Genomic DNA, 24228 nt, shown 5'->3' on the forward strand with positions numbered 1-24228 from the left:
CAAGGCCCGCGGATGAATTATCTACGGCCCCCGGGATGATATTTGATTAGTATTAGAACCGGCCCGCAGGCCACAGCCGCTGGCTGCTGTTTTGCACATCAATACTAGCCTACATTCCCCACAATGCAACGGTAGCCCACGAACTCACTGCGGCGCCGCAAGTGGGCCTCGGCTTCATTATTCATCAGTATTCAGTCAGGGCAGATGTCAACTTTCAGCTACCCCCCTCCCCAGTGTTGTGCCTGAACACGTTCATTAAACGAAAGTCACTCGTTCATTTGTATTTTGAGCGTTAATGTATTTAAAAAAACACTACCCCTCAGATCTTACAAAACCATATCACATTGTCCATGGGCGTAGATTTAGGGTGGGACGCTAAGGACTAGTCCTAATCAAAATTTTAAGATGACAAAATTGTCCCCACCAATATTTTAGCGAACTTATTTGTACTGCTGATCATTCCGACAGCCAGCCGCGACAATACAAGAAACGTCAGGGTTATCTGACCGCAGGCTACACGCATGGAGAATGCCAATGCACAGGCTACTTTGCAGTGGCAGTCAAGCGAGCAGGTGTGTCAACGACAATGGTAAGTTACCAGGGCTGTCTGCCAATGCATACCCCATAAAAGGCCAAAGTAAAAAAATTTGATATTGAATTTTACTGACAGAGCTTTCAATTCGGCAGCCGTGGCCTACTGGTTAGCGCTTCGGACTTGTGACTGGAGGGTTGCCGGTTCAAACCCCGATCAGTAGGCACGGCTAAAGTGAAGTGAAGTGAAGTTCCCTTGAGCAAGGCACCTCACTCCTCACTGCTCCCTGAGCGCCGCTGTTGTTGCAGGCAGCTCACTGCGCCATGATTAGTGGGTAGTTCACTGTGTGCTGAGTGTGTTTCACTAATTCACAGATTGGGATAAATGCAGAGACCAAATTTCCCTCACGGGATCAAAAGAGTATTTATACTTATACTTCAGACCAGAGCTGATGCTTCAGCAAAGGCCGTCACTGAAAAACTGCGAATGTCGTTGAACACAGCTGTTCTCACATTAGCCATCTCACATTAACCATTGTTGCCTAATTACCAATTATTCATCAAGTAGTATCTACTTTTTTTTTTTAGTGTTTTTCACATAGTATTTTGCAGTATTTTTAAAATACAAAAATACACACCAATAAAGTATTTTGATACAAAATACAGAGCCATTTCCTTCAACCCAATAAAATAAAAATTACAAAATACTATTTTGTATTTGAAATACATATTACATGTTTCAGAAATCTTGACATGTCTAAGTTTTGGGTTGCAATATACAGGTGGTGGGCTCTCTGTTAATTTTAATGAGTAGGCCTAAGCCTAAAGTTACAGCATTTCTATCACAATTGACCAGACTTTGACCTTTGGTCTGCTTTTAACAAAATTCTGGCAATGATTGTTCCTTGTATTGCATCATGAGCCATCACTGTGCCTATTGCATTCTACTGTTGTTAGCCTTAAGCCTAGCTCAGTCATTATGTTATACCACAACAACATAACAATCAAATTCTATGATTGCCACTGATGTGAATGATCTCACAAATCACACAAACCAAATCAAGTTTTAAAAAAATCGCAAAAGTATCGAAATTGAGATTCTTCACTTAGTATTGGTATTGAAACACTAATGTTGGTATTGTGACAACAGGAGTTGGGGATGTGTCCCCACCAAAGCTGAGACCAAACCTACGCCCTTGACATTGTCATAACACATCCATCCATCCAGCCGTCATATGATCTGATAATGTTTGAACCAGTTACACACTAATGTAGGCTACTCAATGTCCTACACATATGTAAAAATGTTTTGCCCTAGGATATAGTGTATGAGTCACAGTATGTTTCCTGTTCCTTGTCATGCCGTGTTGGTCATGTGTACTAGGCCCCGCTGTCCACGCCATGTTGTGTCCTGTTACTGCACCTCATGGCTTTCTGTTGATTGAGTCCTGTATCCCTGTTCTAAGTTACTCAATCACCCTGACTATCTCTGTCACACACTGTCTTGTTTCTGGGTCTTTTCTGACTTATTTTCTAAATGTTTCAGCCCTGTCGTTCCACGTCACATCTCTTTTCAAAAACTCTGAATTTTTGGATTCTTATTGATTATTATTTTTGTCTTGCCTCTGCTTCCTCTGTATTGAACCTGACTACCGCTATTTACCTACCATTTTGTGCTGCTGACTAACCTTAACATTCTAAACTTATATCCATTTCCCATCTCGGTGTCTGCATTTGCGTCCTCCATTTTACACCCCTGCAGTATGCCTAATAGTAACCTAATAGTAATCTAACCGGTATGCTATAGTAACCTAATATTTTTGCGTTTGCAGTTATCTCTTAGTTCTATATTGCAGTTTGCAGTTTCTGAGTCTGTCAGGATCCATTACACCATTCTTTGAGCGGTTTGCCCTCTGTTACCTCACTTCCGCTTGCGGAAGTTATTTTCTCACAATTCTATCACAATATGTTGTTTCTGATGATACAACAAGAATATTTTGAGCAATGTTGCTGGGTAATGTTTGTCATGCTTGTGGGTAATTAATCATCAATGGAAAATTGTTATATTATAATTATCCAATAAGAATAAATGGAACTGGTTATGTGGTTGCCCAGCAACATTGCTCAAAATGTTTCCCCATGTATCATCACCTTTACATTCCTTTAAAAGCTAGGCATGTCATCTTACATTCCCTATAAAAAACCAGGCAAGTCTCATGTCTCACCAACACACCCATAAGTGCACAGGTGGGCTTGTGTGTATTGTGTTTAACCATAGGTGCTGGTAACCTGACTCTCGCCAGATGAATTCCCCTCCTGCTGGAGGGGAAAACACATACTGTATGTCTGTTTCAAACAGCACCTTATGGGTAAAATAGCAAACCCAGTTATGGAAGGGGTCCTTGTTAACTTTCAATCTTTTATCAGACCCTGACATTATATCATTATATTACATTTCAATTCATTAGTATTACTATCATTGCTTATGACATGGTTATGTGCATGGTTACATTTTGGTGTTGTCTTCTTCTTTAGCGTTGAATTTCGAAATGCTGGCAACTTCTTCCTTGACTTCAAATGATACTCTACAATGTTAAAGGCATCTTAGTTATATGAAAAAATAGTAAAAGAAACAACTATATACACAAAAACTAAAAGTTGTGTAGATTACAGAAAAAAGAAGTTGCTGACTAATGTCATCAGATGTGCTCATCACTCCCAGATGTCTTTGTGAAGGCACTACAATGTCCAGTGTCTCTTCTGATTGCTTTTTAATACTTCTGCACACTGCCCACTAAAGAGTTTTACATGTACCATGCATCTTGTATCCAACAGTTGCACAGTACAAGTTACATATCTAGAAGCTAACCATATTAAGTAAGGAAAACAACAGTACAGAGAGATACGAAGGCTAAAAGCCTGTTTCAGACCGGCTTCAGATGTAACCTGTATGGCCTGAGCTCAACCCGTTGGCTGCCTGCCAGACCAATGACCCAAAGGACAATACATATACAGTTCTCTCTGACGCACACAACACAAAGAAAATAATAATTCAAAGACATTCTAACAGGTCACTTTGGCAACTAACCACCTGGGAACTTTGCTTGAAACAAACCACTATTGATTTATTAAATTTAAGTGATCCATTTACTGAGAAGGGGTGTGTCGATATGCCCCAGTGAATTGTAACACAGATCATACCCACATTGGTAAAGCATTCAAATCCTTCACATTGAACATAGCATGGTGTCATTGAATCAATGAATTGATTTATCAATCATTACCTCACGTCACACAATAATCTCACAAGAATGAAAATCATTCTGATTAGGCTACAAGCCAAACAACCCCACTCCTTCCACAAACAACCACACACACACACACACACACAGAGAGAGAAAGGAGAGAGAAAGAGAGAGAGAGAGAAAGAAAGAAAGAAAGAGAGACCAAGATGGACATTCATATCCTCAATATTCCAACATGGCAGAGAATAGAGGTAGCTGGTAATTGTGTTAAAGAATTGTGCCTAGACAGCAATTCAGTACGCTGACAATGACAACAGGGAGAGGCAGGAGATATACCGAAGGTAACAGAAACAGATTAGCCACAGATGTTTGAGTGTGAAGTGGTGTGTGAGGCTGTGTTTTCTGCACGAGGATCAGTCGACCAAAAACACAACGCTGTCTCGTCATCCAGCACTGCCTGTTGCTAAGCCGAAGGGGGCATGAGCTGCAGCTGGGGTTATCAGTGTGGAAAATCAGCACACATCTGCAGCCCTCCATGGCCTCTGCCCCCTCTCTTCCTCTTCCTCTTTCTCTCTCTCTCTCTCTCCTTTTCTATCCCCTCTCTGTCACATTATCTCCACCCCCAACCACAATATGCTTTAATAGGCATGAGACTCAAATTGGGTTGTCAAGTTAGAACACACAAATGTGTCTATAACACATATACAGACACACAAATACATGCACTTAAAAACACATATAATATGCACAAGTAGGTTGTAAGGTTTCCTGAATTTATCACCCTAACCCACTAAAACCGAGAACTACATCAGTTGAACCTTAACGCCTGTTTCCTGCAGTTATTATGACCGCCAAGCGCAAATGGTCAGGTTTTTTTTTTCGCATGTCCAAATTTCCGTCAAGGATCCCTGGGACACTGAAAGACCGGGGTACACGAAACTTGGTGGGCATGTAACCCCACATGGATAGCATGGAATCATCGTTTTTCGTTTTGATCTGTAGCCCCCAGCTGGACTGGACCCCCGAAGGAGGGTAGGGCAGACACAGTTTTCTGTGAATATCTCGAGAACCGTAGGGTTTAGGAGGACCATTTTTTTGTATGTTGATCTCAAGGGGCCATGTCAACCCATTCCATAACCACTCATTTCATGTATAGCGCCACCTAGTTAAACACAAAAAAGTAAAAATGAGGTGTTGTAATCGCAGGTATCTGTTACCTAACATATTCAAAACTGCACGAAATTGGAAGTGTAGGATCATTATGACACCCTCTGAATGCACACCAAGTTTTGTGGAATTCCATTCATGGGGGGCCACACAATAAATTAATTTATGTTACTATACACCAACTGGCCTGTAGGTGGCCGGAGACAGTTTTCTGTGAATATCTCGAGAACCGTAGGGCCTAGGAGGTCCACCTTTTTTTTGTATGTTGGTCTTAAGGGGCCATGTCAACCCATCCCATTACCACTTATTTCATGTATAGCGCCACCTAGTTAAAAATTAAAAAGCAAAAAATTAGGTGTTTTCATCAAAATATCTCTGGCTGACATGGTCAAAACTGCACGAAATTGAAAGTGTAGGATCATTATGACACCTTCCGAATGCATGCCAAGTTTTGTGAACTTTCGTTCATGGGGGGCCTTACAATAAAATTATTTATGTGTACATTTAGTGACCGTACACCAACAAGGATTCCTGGGACACTGAAAGAACGGGGTACACGAACCTTGGTGGGCATGTAACCCCACATGGATAGCATGGAACCATCGTTTTTCGTTTTGATCTGTAGCCCCCCGCTGGACTGGACCCCCCGAAAGGAGGGTAGGGCAGACACAGTTTTCTGTGAATATCTTGAGAACCATAGAGCCTAGGATGACCAATTTTTTCTGTATGTTTGCCTCCAGGGGTCATGTTAACCCATTCCATGTGCACACATGTGCATAAACAGATACACACGCACACACATACATTCACAGTAATCATACGTATGACACATACTCACACAGTAGACATATGTACGCATGCATGCACATGCACAAACACACATACGCAGACAAACACACACGCACGCACACACACACCCACACACATAAACATAAACGTGTGCACGCACACATGCACACAATTCAAGAATTTCTCAGAATTATGAACAGGCAAGATGGGGGTGGGGTTGTATAAAATTAATTTTACATGTGAAATCTATGAACTAATCATGTTTTTAGCAGATACCAGTGAGCAGATACCAATTGAGTGTGGATAATGCAATTTAGTGAGACAGTTAGAATCATATAGGCCTTTCAGCATGATTTATTTTTGTGGAAAAAATGTGCTGGACTGGGCAGGAACATTTTGTTTACCAAGCTCAATTTTGAGTTTTAAGCTTGCTAATTAGCATAATTCACATACTTTTTGGTTTTGCCATAGGAATTGCAAACAATAAGGCATTAATATACTCAGATATGTTGTAGGACAGGACAGGAATTACCCCAATGACCCTCAAGTAGCAAGTGAAAATGAGCTAAAATTAAAATATAAATTGAAATAATAGATAAAAGTCATTATGACGTTTAGAAACAAAATAGATTCCTTGATAATAAATTGAAAGAATAGTACTGTAGGTGACTGCTCATTTTTCTGTAGAAAGTCATTTGTCACTAACTATTATGAACAGTTGTCAGTCTTTACAGAGGATTTACACTGTATTTTTTTTAACTGTAAAGGCGACTGTGCTTGCCTAGTTAAAACATCTCACTGCCGAAAAATGGAAGAATGTGCATGTTTGAGGAGTGCTGAAGAGTGCTATGGAGATTGCATTATTTGCAAAGAATTTTTAAAGACATTCTTTATAGTGCAACAAAAAGAAACATTCTCCAGTGCATAATTACTGCATATGATGCTGAAAGGAAAGTGGACCTAGGACAAATCCTCAGCTATGAACTGATTAATGTACTGTAGTTATTGCAGATAGTGATGGTTATTTGTGAAGTGGAAATAGGTCTATCCTCACAGGTGCTGTCTAGCAATGTGGAATGTCCAGTAGTGATCACTGCAAAAACTGCTCATTCAACACTGGTAATAGATGCTCAAGATCTAGTTACAGTATGTCTTTAGAACACCCATCTGACTACAGCACATTTAAGGGTATGCAGGAAAGTTTGTGAGAAACTTTCATATTGTTATTTGGTATTTGTTATGTGGTAGCAAATGATAGCAAAACAGATAATGGTGTATAGGCCTATCTGATTAAGACCTGAGTGGTTGAAACATACTTATGCTAGACTATCTTCACTTTTTTCCCCTTTGCAACTGTCAAAGAAATCCCATAAACACGGGAAGGCCTAGGGTAGCCTACATCAGATGGCCTAAAGATTAGCAGCATTAAGTGATTTGCATGCAGTAATTTGAACACTGACCTTGATCTAGCCTACTTTGGCTATTTAAAGTGTTAGATTTTAGTGGTTTTCTGTATGTCATTCTTTTCGTTCTTTGTTTAAAATACTGCAGAAACTGTGGGGACAGGACATTTATCGTAAGCAGACAGAATGTTGTCACTTTACAATAGCAAATGGTGTACCTAACTAATTTTTACCCCACAGGAGACATCTTAATTGTATAAGGCTATATCACTACCCCCCCCCCAATTTGACCCCAGACGTGAATGTATATTCTGATATTATAATTAGCCAGGAGTTTCCTAGTTCTTTACTTCAGTTCATTACCTTGGCTTCACCTTGCAAGACTGTGCTGTGCTGTGCATACTGTACAACAGGGTTACCAGAACTCTGTTGTTACATCCAGAATAAAGAACTATTCTTTCGCAAGCCAGCCTCAAGTTTTTACCTGCTCTTAACTACACTGGAATCTACTCCACCACACAATATAAATGAGCTATAACAAACAATAAAGGACTTAATCACACACAAACTACTATTTTGCTGACAACAAAAATAATAATTATGTAGAAAGTTTATAACCCAGAATTGACCAAAAGTGCACCAAATTCAACACAAATGACTCAATACACTTGGAGGAGGCCTGCGTCCTTTCTTTTCCAGATATTTTAGGATTTGGATATCGTTTCAGTATTGAGTATCAAGATATTTATGGCAGGCATTGTATCGAAGTCATACTTTTTGGTATCGTGACAACACTATGCCAGAGCCACTCTGTTTTCTAGATGTTGAGGATCGGAGGCTCTACCACCAACAAGTGATGTTGCTCAATGGCTCTAGTATGGAGGCAAGCACACATGGAGGCAGCCGTGGCCTACTGGTTAGCGCTTCGGACTTGTAACCGGAGGGTTGCCGGTTCGAACCCCGACCAGTAGGCACGGCTGAAGTGCCCTTGAGCAAGACACCTTACCCCTCACTGCCCCCGAAAGTGCAGCTGTTGTTGCAGGCAGCTCACTCACTGCCCGGGATTAGTGTGTGCTTCACCTCACTGTGTGCTGAGTGTGTTTCACTAATTCACGGATTGGGATAAATGCAGAGACCAAATTTCCCTCACAGGATCAAAAGAGTATATATATACTTATATATATATACCAAATCCAGTTTTACTGGAAGTAAAATGTTTTTTACTTGTCGGTTGTTGCTGACGGTAGATGCAGTTCTGCATTAGGCTTATTCCAGCTATTTAAGTTCATGTACTGTAGGCTATATTCTGAGTTGAAGGTTATCTGTGCAACTTGTTATTGTGATGAAATGCATTAAACACCACATGAGTGACTCACTATGTTAGCAATAAAAATTATGGTTGTGTTTTAATTAGAATTTCCGAGTTTATTACATGTTAACTGTTATCATGTTACCATTAAATATGTTAATAAACTATAGTATGGCTTCTTTAATGCTCAAACATGTATTTAGAGAACACTTTTATTTGGTTTTAGTTATTACTTTTGAAATCAACCCAATTTAGGGAAAAATAAGCAAAAAAAACTATTTTATGTTAAAATGCTGATTATGCAGCTTAGATCTCAGAATTGAGCTTGGTAAACAAAATATTCAGAATCAGCACCCTCAAATTAGGTAAGAAGGGTGGTTTACCAACTTTTCCTCAAATTTGCCGTCAGAAGTTCTCTTCTGTGAAGCTGCTCTCCCTCTAAGGAGTAAGTTTCCCTCTTGAGGTTTCCCCCCAAAGTAGTTCTCCACTGATCTGAGCTAATGAGCTGATTACCTTGTAGCTATACATGGATTTCTATGCAACGTCACGAAAAAATCTGTGCGCAACCAAGAGGCAGTAAGGGCCATAGAACAGCATAGAGCAATTCAAAAGAGCAGAAGAATAAAATTAGTTTTTGTGCTGAAAACTGCACCAATTCGAAATCAGGATGGTTAGAGAATGCGGAACGGAATGCATGTCTTCGCCAAAAATGACAAAAGGGAGACCGGGGCTGGTTGGAACAGGGGCAGGTTGAAACACTGTTAATATCCAGGCTACTAGAGGGAGCTGCAACAAAATTCCAACACTAAATTGACGGCCTTATTGAGTAGAGTAAACTCACGTATGTAACTGGTCTCCAGGTCATTAACCCTTTAGGTGAGAACAACTTTTTAATTTTGTAGTGTCAAAACTTAGAATATGCACCTCCCACTGAATACATCCTAGAAGGGTAATAGTTAGGGATATAAAAAAAAGATTGATTATAATTGATTGCTAGGGGACTCATCTATAATTTAAAATGAAGTTTGAAAACCTGAGGTGACTGATATTAGCAGGCTAACAGCATTTGTGCAAAAAGTTTGACCTTTACGGGCAGGTTGGCACACTGATTTTGGGGTTGGTTGGCACATACATTCCCTATGGCTATTTTGTGACAAATCTATAAACTTTGTATTGTATGCATAAACACATCATCAATCTTTATTTTAACATTGTTATTGTAATTACTGAACATAGTTTTACATTTGGAAGCATTTCAGACATTTTCAGACAAATTTAAACATTTGAAGTTAAAAAACGGTATCGGTAGGGAGCAAATTGATCTTGACGGTGGGCCCTACTGAAGAAAAACACACAGGAAAGACATCAGCAAAGCCCTACAGGCAGTGATATAGATGAGCACTTTAAACAAAACCAAAAGGAGTATTGCAAAGGACTATAACATAGGTGTTCCAACCAACCCCGACTACATGTGCCAACCAACCCCGTGCATGGGGCAGGTTGGCACACATGCACAACACCACTTTAATCATAAATAACTCAAAACAAGGGATCATTTGTTGACATTGAATGTATACATTTTGTAGCTGAGATCCCAAGCTTTCAGTTAATCACAATTTGACCATTTCAACGCATTGTAAGACGGAGAAATATAACCGAGAGTGAAAAGTGTTCTAACCAGCCCCGGTCTCCCCTACGATGTTATATTAATAATGCAAATGAACGGCAAACTTTGAAATATTGTCTGAAATGAGATGTTATTATCATTGAGACAACAGGTGTATACAAAAAAATCCAATTGTAGCTTACAGCAGCCGACTATTTAGGTTAAGTTTATAACGTTGTGGACGGCCACCAAGCGTCTTCTGCCCCATGGCTGCACGCGCATCTAGTTTTGTTGGTAAGCTGGAAACCCGTGTATAATTTGTCTCAAATCTCAAAATTTGAAACTTGTATGTTAATAAAATAACATGATATAATTAAGTAGGCTAACAATAGACTAATAATGCATGAACAAAACGGTGTTTTGACCGCAAGTGGTAACATTATGGGATTCAATCCCCCAGATTTTGCTCATAGCCTAGCCATAGACAGTAAAAGAAAGAGCCTAGCCTAAAAATGAACAAAATCTCCGTGGACTGCCCTTACTGTGTGTCCAGCTGCCGGTGACCTGGAACTATGCCATTTTTTTTTTTCTAAACTTGATCATCAGACTCTGCCCCGCCTATTTGTCAATCCAGGAGCCGCTACTGTACTTCATTCAAGTGGCATTGATGAGTTAGTCACGTTTTTTCCTACACGGTATATGTAAACATTAGGCTAGCCTTTGAGTATTTTAATAGTCAGTTGTAAACAAAGAAATCTTCTTATGTCACCCTTTTGTAAATGGACTGAAGTTCGCTCTAAATATGAACTTTTATTGATTATGCTAACCGTTAGCATCTCTATGGGATTTTTCATATACATTAGCCATAAACTAATGCATTAGTTTCTATTCTGTAGGCCTAAGGTCTGCTTAGTTTTACAGTGAAACTTAAGTAAAGGTTTGAAAGGAACTTCAGCTTCAGACTTTCTCCTGGGAAACTGTTAGGTCTATCTATCCACTGTAATGTAGCTGGCTAGACTTTGCCACACACAAGTGGGGGCAGAATTGGAAATGTGTCATAGAGTCATATATTGGTTTGGTTAAAAAGTCACAGGTTAGGTTATTAATGTAATGATGCTATTCATAAATAATGAGCTGTAAAGTAACTCAGACTTTTAAAAACAGTTTTTTTAAAGGATATAGGCGAATTATCGTTATCGTCAAAATCACAAAATATATCGAGCTATTATTTTTTGTCCATATTGCCCACCCCTATATTGAAGCACAATTTCTGTTATTTAAGCTATTTTAAGCTATTAACACTTGTAGTAGCCAATCTATTCACCAAGTTTGCCAAACTGAAAATGCATTCTCTGCTTTACACTCTGAGTTTGTGATTTAATAACACATGTTTAGCAAAACATGTACACATTGGTGTCTACTTTTTACATTGTTTTGCCAATTGTTTCCCTACATGACACATGGTAAAACAATTTTAGATAATACATTTACTCAGCAATCAGAGCTTGAGCAGTATAAATAAGCCACAGGTAACTAAGCATTAAGTTATGGGTACAATGTAGGACAGTGTTGGACAGTTTGGAGTTAAGGAATTATTGGAGTTAAAGGAGGGTAAGGGACGAGGAGGTGAAGGAGTAGAGAAGGAGAAGGAAGAGAACCAGGAGGTGTAGAAGTGGAAGCAGAGAAGGAGAAGGCATTTGAGGCACAATGAGGCCTGTGATCCTCTAGGCTATTGACTATTATTTTAAGATGACAATCTTTTTGTATTAGTAAAAGCAGTCTAAAGCAGGGGTTCCCAAACTTTTCCACGACAAGGCCCCCCAAATACCACTAGGTTCTGGCCAAGGACCCCGTTGATGTGTTATTAAACCCATCGACAATACTACGGCAAATGTAAAAATACATTAAGCTAATCCTAATAATTATTTTAGCCACAAGCACTTCGCGATGGAGCATACAGTGTGTAAAAATTGTATTTGGGCCTTTCTGCTATATGAGAGCTATCACTCTACTATTATTCCCAGTCATTATCATGGGAAATATAATGTTCAGATATGCCTCACATTATTATAATGGCATTGTATAACAACCCTCATAGTAATAGGTATATTTTACATTTTTCAAATGTATTTATTTTTTGCTTTTATTTTCCCTTCCAACTTGCTGAGGCCCCCCTGGCATCCCCTCACAGCCCCCCAGGGGGCCCCGGCCCCCACTTTGAATACCACTGGTCTAAATGTAACGGTGCGGTAGCCCGTTACCAGTGTTACACCACATCAGACTACAAGCTCTCGCTACAAACACACCGACACCGTTTCTCACACAGGCCTTTATTTTGTTTGTACCGCACGAACGTGAGCATGCAGCTGGCAATCACGGAAGCAACAGCATCTGCAACACAAACACAAAAGCACCTTCGTCAATAAACTACTTAAACTTCAGGAGTGGCCAACTGAAGGTTTAGTACTATGAACAATAAACGAACTAGCATAAAACAAAGAGCAGGGCTTACCGCTTACGTGGGTCGGTTTACTTCCTGGTTTGCGTTCATCAGAAGACCCGACGGTAGCTCTCAAGAGACAATTATAGTTTTGCGGAGTGAACGTCATAGGCGTGAATGGGGCTTTGTTGTGTGGGAAGAGGGGTGTTTGTGTAATTAACCCTTAGAACCCTAAGCTGTTTTTAGGGCATTTTCACTACCTTTATTCATAAGGATTTATTCTGGTCATTGTAAGTGCCACACACACATATTATATATTGTTTTTTTCAGCAGAGTCTAGGCTATACAGATCTGCCATCATTTCATGTATTAGTACTAGCATTGATTTTATTCCATTACATAAAAAGCTTATTATAAAAATTCTTATATTTCGACATGTATCTCACCACAGCAAGCTCATAGCTCTACATGCATTTCATGTGTGTGTAGGGCAGACTGTCCTGAAACGGGCAATATAATTGCCATGTTGGAGGGATACTCTGGGGCTGAGCAATTTACAGAAATATGTGGTGTGTGATTTACAGAAATAAATGCCATTTTTTTATTTAGTGATTTAAATTACCTTTCTGCTCTCCATATCTGTGACACGAACTGATCTGACCTGATTTGACCTGAGGTTGCGTGTTAGCCAGCGTGTCTATGGTGTATGCACTCATAATGATTCTCAACTTTTTACTGGATTGCCATGAACAAAGTAAAGGCAAAAAAGCTGTTTCTTTGTTGAACAAATTGGGATGCAATGTGAGCCTTGAATTGGATGCCATGCAGGAATTTGCTAGGATCTCAAAACCGGATTATGAACATGCTTTGCTATAGAGAAACACACGATAGCGTTGGATTATGCTTTGCCACAACAGACAAAAACGTGGGGTAAGTCCAGCAATATGAAGTTATTATTTTGCTGTCACTTCGTTTGTTTTATAACCCAGATGTACTTGGTACCAATGGCCCGTGTCTCCTCTTTCATCTGATCCGCGAGTAATTCAAACGAGAGTAATGGGTGCGCAGGTGAACGCAGAGAAGTATAGACTGTAAATACATTGCAATTTGATTTAATTTCATGATTTTTTTTTATTTTTATACTTGATCGTACAGACAAGTGTGTAGTCTCTTTGGAAAGCCCCACTTCTGCTCTGTCATGCAATAAAGATTTCATCTCGCTGCGATGAACAGATCCGGAGCAATTTAACAGAGAAGCAAGGGTGTGTTTTTTGACGCACTTTGCGTCAATTGGGTTCTAAGGGTTAACAGGATATGTATGTTTATTGTGTTTGTAAAGGTGGTGGTGTTAATGTCTGGTAACCGGATAATGTATTATATTTCATTAGAGTATTTATATATATTTTTGTATTGGTTCTAGGCTGTTAGACAATGATTGATTTTGGGACAATGATTTGGTTCTGGCCAGGGGCTAGAAGACCTGTGGCAGACCAGACAGCAGGTAGAGTGGGTTAAGGTGAGAAAAGAGCACCTGTGTATGACCAGAGAAAAGAGATTTTCCACATTTAGCTATATGTAAAGTGCTATATTATTGAAGCTATTTTGCTTGGAAAAAGTTTAGTTTCAAGTATAGTTAAAAGTATAAATTAGTTTGATTGATTATTTTGTTTTGGAGTTTTTTTTTTCTTTTTTTCTCTTTTTCCTCTGAGATGACCATATCCCTGTTTGGGAAATAAAACAGCTTTTGGAACATCAGCATCGCCTCGCTGCTCTGCTTTTCTAGGCCGTAAGGCAACACTAAAGTAGAGCATCACACTTGAAACGTTAATAATTATAAATAAATAATTAATGGGAGCTGTATCTGATGAGTCGTTTTTATATTTCTCTCTCCGATTTTGTAAAATTATTACCTAAGCAATCAGGAAAAAAAACTGTTATGTTTAAAAAAGGCCAGTGATGCTTGTTATTGTACAAACAGCACTGTTAGTTTTTATTTGGGCTAGTGGTTTGTTAGAGATTAGGTGCTGAGTTGTTTGGCTTGGCTGTATGCCCCTGGGATTGGATGAAAAGTATTAACTGTGTCACATTTTCAAAAGACAAAACACACTGATACTGTCAACCCTCACCATACACACATAACATTCTCTCTTTCCTCTCTCTGCCACACACACACACACACACACACACACACACACACACATTCAGCCCAGGCCTAAGGCACAACAGGGCCCTTTTCTCTAATTCTCTCCCACTCCCAATTCTCAAATGTCAACTTTTATTCTGATTCCCTGACCATACAATAGGCCTCTTCTGTGAAATAGAGGACACATACTCTTTCTCTTCAACACACACACACACATACACACACACTCAAGATATGGCTGTCACCACACACAACCAACAACAGGAACTTTCTCTCTCTCTCTCTATCTCTCTCTCTCTCTCTCTCTCTCTCTCTCTCTCTCTCTCTGTCTCTCTCTCTCTCTCACACACACACACACACACACACACAGTTGTTTTACCCTGTCCTCTGATTCCACTATATAGTACTTCACAGAAAAAGAGACCTGTTCCACAGTGACCACAAATTCTGTACAGCTGTAATAAAGTACAATAAGAAAGCACCTGCTATGGATAACCATCTAAGGAAGAAACACCAGCTGCCAACAGCTAGCACTAACAAGTCAATTAGTCGACAACTATGAAAAACTTGAAAAACTAGTAAAGGTTTTTCTTGGTCAGTGGCGTAATGACTTTTAGAGGGTGTAAGATAGGGATTTTTGGATCATGCACCAGAACACACTTTCTGCCACACCCATGGGCACAAGGCTTAAAAAAAGTGAAGTGCATGGCGAAACATTCGAGCAAAATAGGAATAAGCTTTGCGTCGGGATGAGAATAAGCCATGCGCTGTGGTTTTTATAGAGCCCTAACAGTTGCCTGGTAGTGCCAGTGTAACCTGTGTTGTGTTGAACCTGCGTGATTCAGCCCTGCACACGCCCGGACTCGAACCCGCGAAACAGCAGCACCTCGGATCGGGAGGTGAGCGCGCTAACAATTGAGCCAATAGCCCAGGCTACTGGCTCGCATGCCAGCAGCACTCTTGAGGCGTCGGGGAGTGAGGTTTACCAACGTTCCACAAGCACAGCTAAGCTAGCTGGCATCCGTTACACTAGCAAGCATGCTCTGCACACAGATTGTCTGTTCTTGTGAACAAGTTTCATCCATAGATTTTCTTTCAGGGGGAGATAGGATTCAGTCTGTCAGAACTTTCACAATATTTTTCAGTTCTAGACGCAAAAGATGCTCTGCGATCATATGCAATTTCAAGACCATAACAATTTCATCATCTCCTCACCACCACTAGCTGCCCATGTCTCTGTAGGCAGCCCAGGCTCCGAAAACTGGAAAAAGCAAAGTTGCGGGCAGCCTGTCCCTCAAACAAAAACAAAACCATGCATGAAGCTTCTCTGGGAATACAGAACAGAGGGATGAGCTTAAAATATGGTTAATAAAGAAATGTAAATATAAACATATAGACAAACGCGACTTCCTGCACAATCGCTGGCTGTAGCCTACCTCAAACTGCTAGGCTGTAAGCTGTGGTAAAATATCGTAATGGCAGTTACAAAAGGAGGAGACTAAGACAAGTTTGTTGGGTGTAGGTGTAGCCTATTTATTTTAACCACTTAACCCCCATATGATCCCATTAAAAAAAATAGTTTCCCATGCTAATGTGCCGGTGTTCCAGTTTAGATGGTGAGCAGGTTAACTTGTGATATTTGCATAAAATCTGTGAATATTCAACAAGACCCTGCCTACTTGTTAACAACACTTTGCTCTGCCTCCGCCTTTTCAGTGCTGGAGATTCACATTTTCACAAGCCTACAGTGGCGACAGAATATGAAGCAAGATCTTGCCGAAAACATGCGGAAATCACCAGTTCATGTACAATCCATGTCTGCTTAAGCATCCACACAAAATGTTGTGCAAACAGGAAATGTGTCAAAGTAAATCAGCGAAGGTTTTGTTGGGTTTCAAACATGAGTCTCACTGAGGCAAAATGTTCCAAGCACTATCACCAATACGCCATAGAGAGCAACGCTTGTCATTAGTCCAGTAGACTAGTCTATTAGCTAACTAGCTATCCTGATGTCCATGTTAACTGGTGATAGCCTATGACATGAGCAAACACAGCGAATGCATGCCTTGAATAATGCAGATGAATTTTGCCCCAGTAATTTTGCATCACAAACAGTAACAAACTGGCATGACCCCATCAGAAGTTGTTCGTTTTTTGTGCAGAAACACACATTGTGCGCAAAAATTATGAAGATCACTTGTGGGCCTCGAACTGCTCACTAAAATAGCAACCCTGTTAACCAATTGCACCACTGGTCATTTTGTATCTCTACAATATAACATGGTGTTCCAATTAAATGAATGTGTAGGCCTATGTTGTCTTGTGACAGCTTATTTGTCAATCGATCAAGATATTCATTATAGCAAACATCTAGGCTACGTAAACAGGTTGCTGAGCAGTAATACGCTGCAGTAATAGTCTAAAATATTTACTAATTTAGGCTACGTGGGAATCTGAAACAGCAACATCTGTCATCAAACTCTCTAGCTACATCGAAGTTGTCTAATTCATAAATATGCTACCATGATAACCATTTTGTGTCGTCAAATTAAGACCAACAAATTATAAGTCTAACTCGGAGAAAATAAGTTTCATATGTTTCACTTCAAATCACTAGACAGCTCACTGCATAACTTCACCGAGACTAAGATAACACTAAGTTATGATAATTTTTGCACATGACTGACGTGTTTCATATTATTAACCCCCAAAACGGAATAAAGTGTTAGTGGGGACATGCCAGTTTGTTGTAGCCTACATCAATTAGGTTTTGGTATGTGAGGCAAAGATGAACCTACTTTGTTGTTTTGAGGCTTGCATATGCCCTTGTTAAATTGTGATAGCACCAGTTAACATGGGCGTATATTTCTCACATATGGTGAGAACTTTGACTAAAAGTTATATATACACATATACAATATATGCATAGAAATCTGGCATCGATTTCAGCGGCTCGTAGTGTAGTGGTATAGACGATGTAGAAGCTTATCTGATCAACTTTCTTGTCCATGCATGGTTCGAATCCCATGCAGCTAGATCGCTAGTTTCATTTTTTTCCATTCATTCAATATGTCATATTTGTGTGGATAATGCTTAAACAGACATGTATTAGGCATACACTGGTGATCTTTTCAGCGATATTAGTGGGGCTGTTAAGCTCTTAAAATAAGGACGATCTTGCTTTTTATGAAAGAAGCATGAAACTTTCAGGGTTTGTTCTTGATGACCTAAGCTTTAATTTAAGATCTGGAGGCATTCTCAGTTTGACCTCTGAGGTCAGATAGAGGTCACTGACCCAGGCCCGGATCTAGGCTGCTCAGATCGGGGGGGCAAATAGAAATTTGGGGTGGGCACAATGAATCCCCCCCCCCGACACACACACACACACAACATTTACACTACGCAACAAAACCAGCTCAGTTTCACCTACAAATGCTTTACTTTTCACCTCAAAACCCTTATTTAATAGCAAACATGACATATTACATGAACTGTTAATCATAGAACTGATTTTAATATTTACAGATATCTAGGCTATATTTAACATTTATTTTCTATGTGGCCTGTTATGAAACCATGTATTGAACAATTTAAGCACATTTCAGCTTTAAGAAACTCAAATAGTCTACATGCATGCTTAGCATTTTGTGATCATTAAGGCTACTTGACAAACTCTTAGTCAGCTGATTTTATTAATTTACAGATATCTAGGCGATATTTGTAACATTTATTTTGTATTTGGCCTGTTATGAAATCATGTATTGAACAATTTAAACACACTGTGAAACCTGAAGCCCAAAGTTGGAGACATGCATTTAGACATTGCTGCAAATGTAAAACCGGATTACTCTGGAATGGCTACCTGTACAGAAGAATGCTTTACACCTTCGGTAAGGTCTGCTGTTTCTTCTGATATATGGTTTGTCATGTGTTCGGGAAAAATTTGTGAAGTATTCCACCAAGATGAATGGGCAGGGAGATAAGCGCAGAATGTAACATGAATAAATTAAAGTTACTTTTCTCGCAAACCATTTACCACAACAACTTGCGGCAAAGAATGGGTGAATTTGGATGCACTTTCTTTCTTGCCGTGCGCTGTCACATTCTCCACGAAATTCAGACGGGACAAATTAGAAAAGTGTGATTGGCAGATTCAATAGCTGTCAATTAAAATTGACCAATTAGGTGGGGCAGAAGAAATATTTGGGGGGGCATTGCCCCTCCCAGCCCTATTCTAGATCCGGCCATGCACTGACCTCTGTAATATGTTGTGACACTACAGGTGAATGGGGTAAAAAAAATTAAATAATATATATCACCATGAAACTTTCTCAGTTGATTACTCATGTTAAGCTAAGAAAAAAATGTAATGAAAGTTTTTTTTATATTTTAATGTTTAAATATGCATATAAATATTTAAAAAGGGTATGAATAATTTTGGACATGCCATTTATCATAAAAATGTTAAAAAAGATAAAAACTTTTTTTATATAAAAAAAATGTTGATTCCATGTTTTTACCACATTGTCTTACAACCTTTTGGCATATGGCAGTGTCCTTTTCAGTCAAAACAAACATATTGGTCAAGAGAAAATCAACATTACATCAATATTTGCCAGGGGTATGAATAATTTTGTTGTTAACTGTATAGGCTATAGCAGGGTATTCGTTTGTGAAAATATTTTTGTTTACAGCAATGATAAAAACAGCAGGGGAAGGGTGACATGAACACTTCGAGCAAACAGATGGCCAATCAGAGATTCGAAAACAAAGGAGAAACCAACATGTCACAATGCAAAAACGCCAGTTTCCCTATACATTCCAAATCGTTTTTGTGGTTTTCGTGTAAATGAGAGGCCAAACCAAGTTGAAAGTCTGCGTTTTCCCTTCGTGTAAACGGGATCTGTATTACTTACAAGCTGCTTTGAGGCAACACATCAAAAGAGCAATGCACCAGGCTAACATATGGAACCTTGCCTTGGTTCCTAGCCCACAGTTACCAAGTCCTTCAGACTGGGGATGGATTGATACAGATGCAGCCACGTTGGACAATACTCCCTGAGGCATCACAGGCATGCTATGAGCTTGTGCACTGTGGTTGTAAAAAGGGTTGTACCGGGCACTGTAAATGCAAAAAGGCAGCATTAATGTGCACAGCACTCTGCACATGTGCTGGTGACTGCAGTAACTAAAGCTAATTAGGCCTTTTTCTTACCCCCAAAAGCTAAGGCCTCTACAACAACTTGCATTGTACTATTTTAGAATTCTGATATGTTACCTGTTCAATGTTACATTGGGGATTTGTGATAGGAGTTCAAGTTGTGAGTTTCTGATAGCTCAAGTTCAAGTAGGGCAACATTTTTGTCATGTCCATATTTATATGGAATTGTTTGGTGAAATTATACATTTTGTACTTGGTTTTGCCCAATCATTGGATCTTTTGACAGTGATCTTCACTGCACTTAATGATGTTGACCTCTTAGAGTGCTATCAATGCTATAGATGAGTTCCTCATGCCCAGAAACATGGAAAAACATATTTAGTTTACATTTCTATCACATTTAGATCCTAAGATACACCCATTTCTAATTTCGGGCCTAGACATTTCATTTCACAGTGGTACAGGTGTACAGTTACAGGATAATAGAAGTAGATGTCCATAAACCCCTCAGTAATTCTTTTCCCATCTCATATGACAACAAAATGAAAAAGATATTTTGAGCCTGGCTTTATCATACAATCTGATTTTGTTTTTCAAAATGTATGCAAATCAGCGCATTTTTAATGAGATAAGGCCTAATTTGCATATTTAAACATTAAAATATAAAAAAACTTTCAATACATGAGTAATCAACTGAGAAAGTTTTATGGTGATATATATTATTTATTTTTTTACCCCATTCACCTGTAACGTCACAACATATTACAGAGGTCAGTGACCTCTATCTGACCTCAGAGGTCAAACTGAGAATGCATCCAGATCTTAAATTAAAGCTTAGGTAATCAAGAACAAACCCTGAAAGTTTCATGCTTCTTTCATAAAAAGCAAGATCATTGAGCTTAACAGCCCCACTATATCCGTTATATTGTCTCACTTGCAAACACTTTGTGAAAATGTGAACCTGCACTAGGCGGAAGCAGAGCAGAACGCTCTGAAGAAGTAGGCAGGGTCTTGTTGAATATTCACTGATTTTATGCAAATATCACCAGTTAATCTGCTCACCATCTAAACTGGAACACCGGACCCAACTGGCCTTGCGCTTTTTCAGCGGATCTAAATTTCTGGAATCTGCCTTTTCAGATGATCTCTGGTATCAGCGCACATGCACTCGGCCATCTACTGTAGGTTGCCAGCGGACTGTCAGTGCAAAGTCTTTACAGGTGCATAGCTAAGGGCAGCCACTTTCCAGTCACCTGACTGAACGGGTAGCGTAGTTTTAATAGTATAGTATAGTATTTTTGTAATGTTTTGCACTGCACATTAGCCTGTGTGACCCCAGATGTACCTGTTCGTCTGAGTTCACCAGGCTAAATGCACATTCCTTTATTATACGTGAGGTTAAGTGACAAAACGTATAGGCCTACCCATGCGGCCGGCAAAGCCCTAATATTCAGTTGATCACTTTATCTTCATTCAACTGTCAATAACAAACGCGAAAATATCAAATGGCTATTTTTGACTGGTAGCCTAGCCTATAGTCTTTTTAAATTATTATTTATTTATTTATTTATTTATTTATTTATTTATTTATTTATTATCAATTTGAGATCGATTTAAGGCTATGAGTGTTTTGCCTAAGTAGTCTAGATCTTGCTCCGATTACAACTAAACATTTTCGAAGCAAAGAGAGTGGAACTAATATATGTACATTTTTGGCATAAATTCACTGTAAAAGAGGAAGAGAGAAAAGTAGGCTACCTACTGTACACGCGTGTGTGTAGGCTACTGCGCGCGCGCCAGTGTGAAAGGGAGAGAGATATATTCTAGATGTTTTGTTGTCAGATCCCAGGAGCTTAAAACTGCAATGTCCAGTGTAATGTTTTATAGGCTACTACACTAACTACATTGAATTTTCCCACGAATTAAAAGGGCCGCTTGTTTGAGCTATTTGTTAGGCTAGCCTACATGAGCGTCTGTTCTTGAAAAATTATGCAGCCTATGGATGCAAGTTACTTGTAGTTAAAATGGCAGATTTGTGGGTCAAGTCGGGTTTGGATCAATGTTTAACGAATAAAACTAGTGAAAAGCGCAGAGAAAAGGTGACCTACCTGCCACACAAGTGTAGCCTCACCATGATAACACTAAAGACACATGCCAGAGTGATAACTCCCAGCACTCCTCCGTCAGTACTTCAGTTCGGTTCAGTTAAATCCCATTCTTCACACTCTACCATAAGGCATAGTAGCAGTGACAAAGTAGTGGTCCGTTCCTTAAACAGTTGCCTATGGTCGTTTCTTGGTGTTAGGGGGAGAAACAGTATTTTCAATGAACACCCTCCTCCAAGTCCATCATAAGGCGCAATGACAGGTAGTAACAGCGCCCCCCACACACACACACACACACGCACACGGAAGCATTTGAAGAAAAGCCCACGTAATGATTTTTCTCTGACCATAAACTGAAAGAAATAGTCTTAAACACACCAGTCGTAGTCGTTCGGTTATTCGTTGATAATAGAAAAGAGAATGAAGGAAAGAGCAGAAACGTGATATTTGATGGTACCTAGTGGAATGTGTAGGACCTTATCTTATCTATGTCGACATAGGCCTATAGAATTCCGACTTGGTATCTCATTCTGTCTTATTTGAGTATTTTGTCGTAGAATTTCATAATAGGGTCAGTGGATCTTCTGGCCAATCGATTTCCGTTTCGGAAATGAAAATTAACAAAACATAAAACGAAGGATTATTTGATTTCCGAAAAACGAGAATCAAGTCGTTTTCCGTTTTCCTAATCGGTTTCAAAACATCAAAATACAAATACCGAAATTAGTCTTAAATTTCGATGATCATTATTCAATGAAGCCTATTCGCTAGAGGAGGTCCTAGAAGCTCGCATCATAGTCTTAAAGCTAACTTGGTAAAAAATACCTGTTAGATATGGCGGACTTGGGAAGTGTTGCGAGGGATATAGAAGAGATGGTTAAAAAGGACATGTCTTATGCAGAAAACACTTTAAATAACTTTTGTTCACAAAGAGGTTAGTCTGAGAGGAGCATCCGATGATTTTGCACCCAGCATAATTAGGCATCGACTAACTCGGGACCACCTGGGAACTACTGGAAGGTGGCAAAAGCAGTTTGCGAGGTAGCCTAGGCCTTAGGGGATGCCAGGCCTGCGGTCATGTAGCCTACCATGCCTACTGTATGCAATCACTCATTTTACTTTGATGTATTTATTAGGTTGGTCCAACATACAGTACCTCAGAATTATTGACACCTCTGCTAAAGTTGACTAAAAAGAGGAATGTAAATCTTTTGGAAATTGATCTTAATGCCTTAAGTAAAAACAAATAGGAAATATTTAACCTATAAGGACACCAATTTTCTTTGTGAATGATTAATGTATCATAAATAACTAAATTTTCTTCATTAAAATAGGGTCATAAGTATTGGCACCCCTATGTTACATTCCCATAGAGACAGGTAGATTTTTATTTTTAAAGGCCAGTTATTTCATGGATCCAGTATACTATGCATCCTGATAAAGTTCCCCTGGCCTTTGGAATTAAAATAGCTCCACATCATCACATACCCTTCACCATACAGATTGGCATGGTTTTATTTCAGTTAGCCTATTATAGCTGGTTTGATTTGCATTGAGCTCAATGAGCATCAATCATCCATAGTGTCTATTTGTTTACTGCTACTGCTCTACTATTACTATTCTACTGCTCTTCATCCGGCACTTATTCTTTATAGGCCTACTATTATAATGTTACTGTTTCTGCACTACGATGGTACTGTTACCACACTGCACATAGCTGTACATACTGTACATATCTGTTTATATGGTTCATACTAAATATCCATATTTATTCAGTTTTTCTGTAATATATTCTGTTAATACACTGCATATATCTATATTGTTCTTACTACTATAATGTATACTGCCACTACATTGCACATATCTGTACATGATGTTCATACATTGTTCATATTACAGCCATATTTATTCTGCTCATATAAGGTTACTGCTAATACACTGCACATACTTATATTTAATTTATACTACTCTAAACCACCTTCTGAAAATAACTGTATACTACTGTCTACACTGCACTATATCTTTTCTTCTGGTTAGACACAAACTGCATTTCATTGTCTCTGTTGTACTCTGCACAGTGACAATAAAGTTTAATCTAATCTAATATAATCTAATCTGAGAGAAAGTGGAATAGAACATTATGTCCAATATTCCAATATATGGTTTAATGTTCTGCATTATGTCCAATATTCCAATATGTGGTTTAATGTTCTACATTTCTCATTAGTGAGTCACTTTGATACTAAAAGTATGATTCTATGTAATGACTGTATGATATCTGTACTGTCCCTGTGTATATCTGTGTGTGACTGTGTTTAGAGATAAGCAG

The 24228-nt window shown here is 39.2% G+C and overlaps 1 protein-coding gene across 2 annotated transcripts in view; it reads right to left on the minus strand.

The window, feature by feature from the left end:
- mgat3a (beta-1,4-mannosyl-glycoprotein 4-beta-N-acetylglucosaminyltransferase a) overlaps positions 1-22093 on the minus strand; it is a 52463-nt gene extending 30370 nt beyond the window's left edge. For both annotated transcript variants that reach the window (XM_048246883.1, XM_048246881.1), the window contains exon 1: positions 21903-22093. Coding sequence is in view for 1 of the 2 variants with exons in the window: in XM_048246881.1 (XP_048102838.1) it covers positions 21903-21928 (26 nt within the window). In the remaining variant the exon portion in view is untranslated. The remainder of the gene's footprint in view (positions 1-21902) is intronic.
- Between the last annotated feature and the right edge of the window lie 2135 nt (positions 22094-24228).

The sequence above is a fragment of the Alosa alosa genome, chromosome 6 (assembly GCF_017589495.1).
Source record: "Alosa alosa isolate M-15738 ecotype Scorff River chromosome 6, AALO_Geno_1.1, whole genome shotgun sequence".
NCBI lineage: Eukaryota > Metazoa > Chordata > Actinopteri > Clupeiformes > Clupeidae > Alosa > Alosa alosa.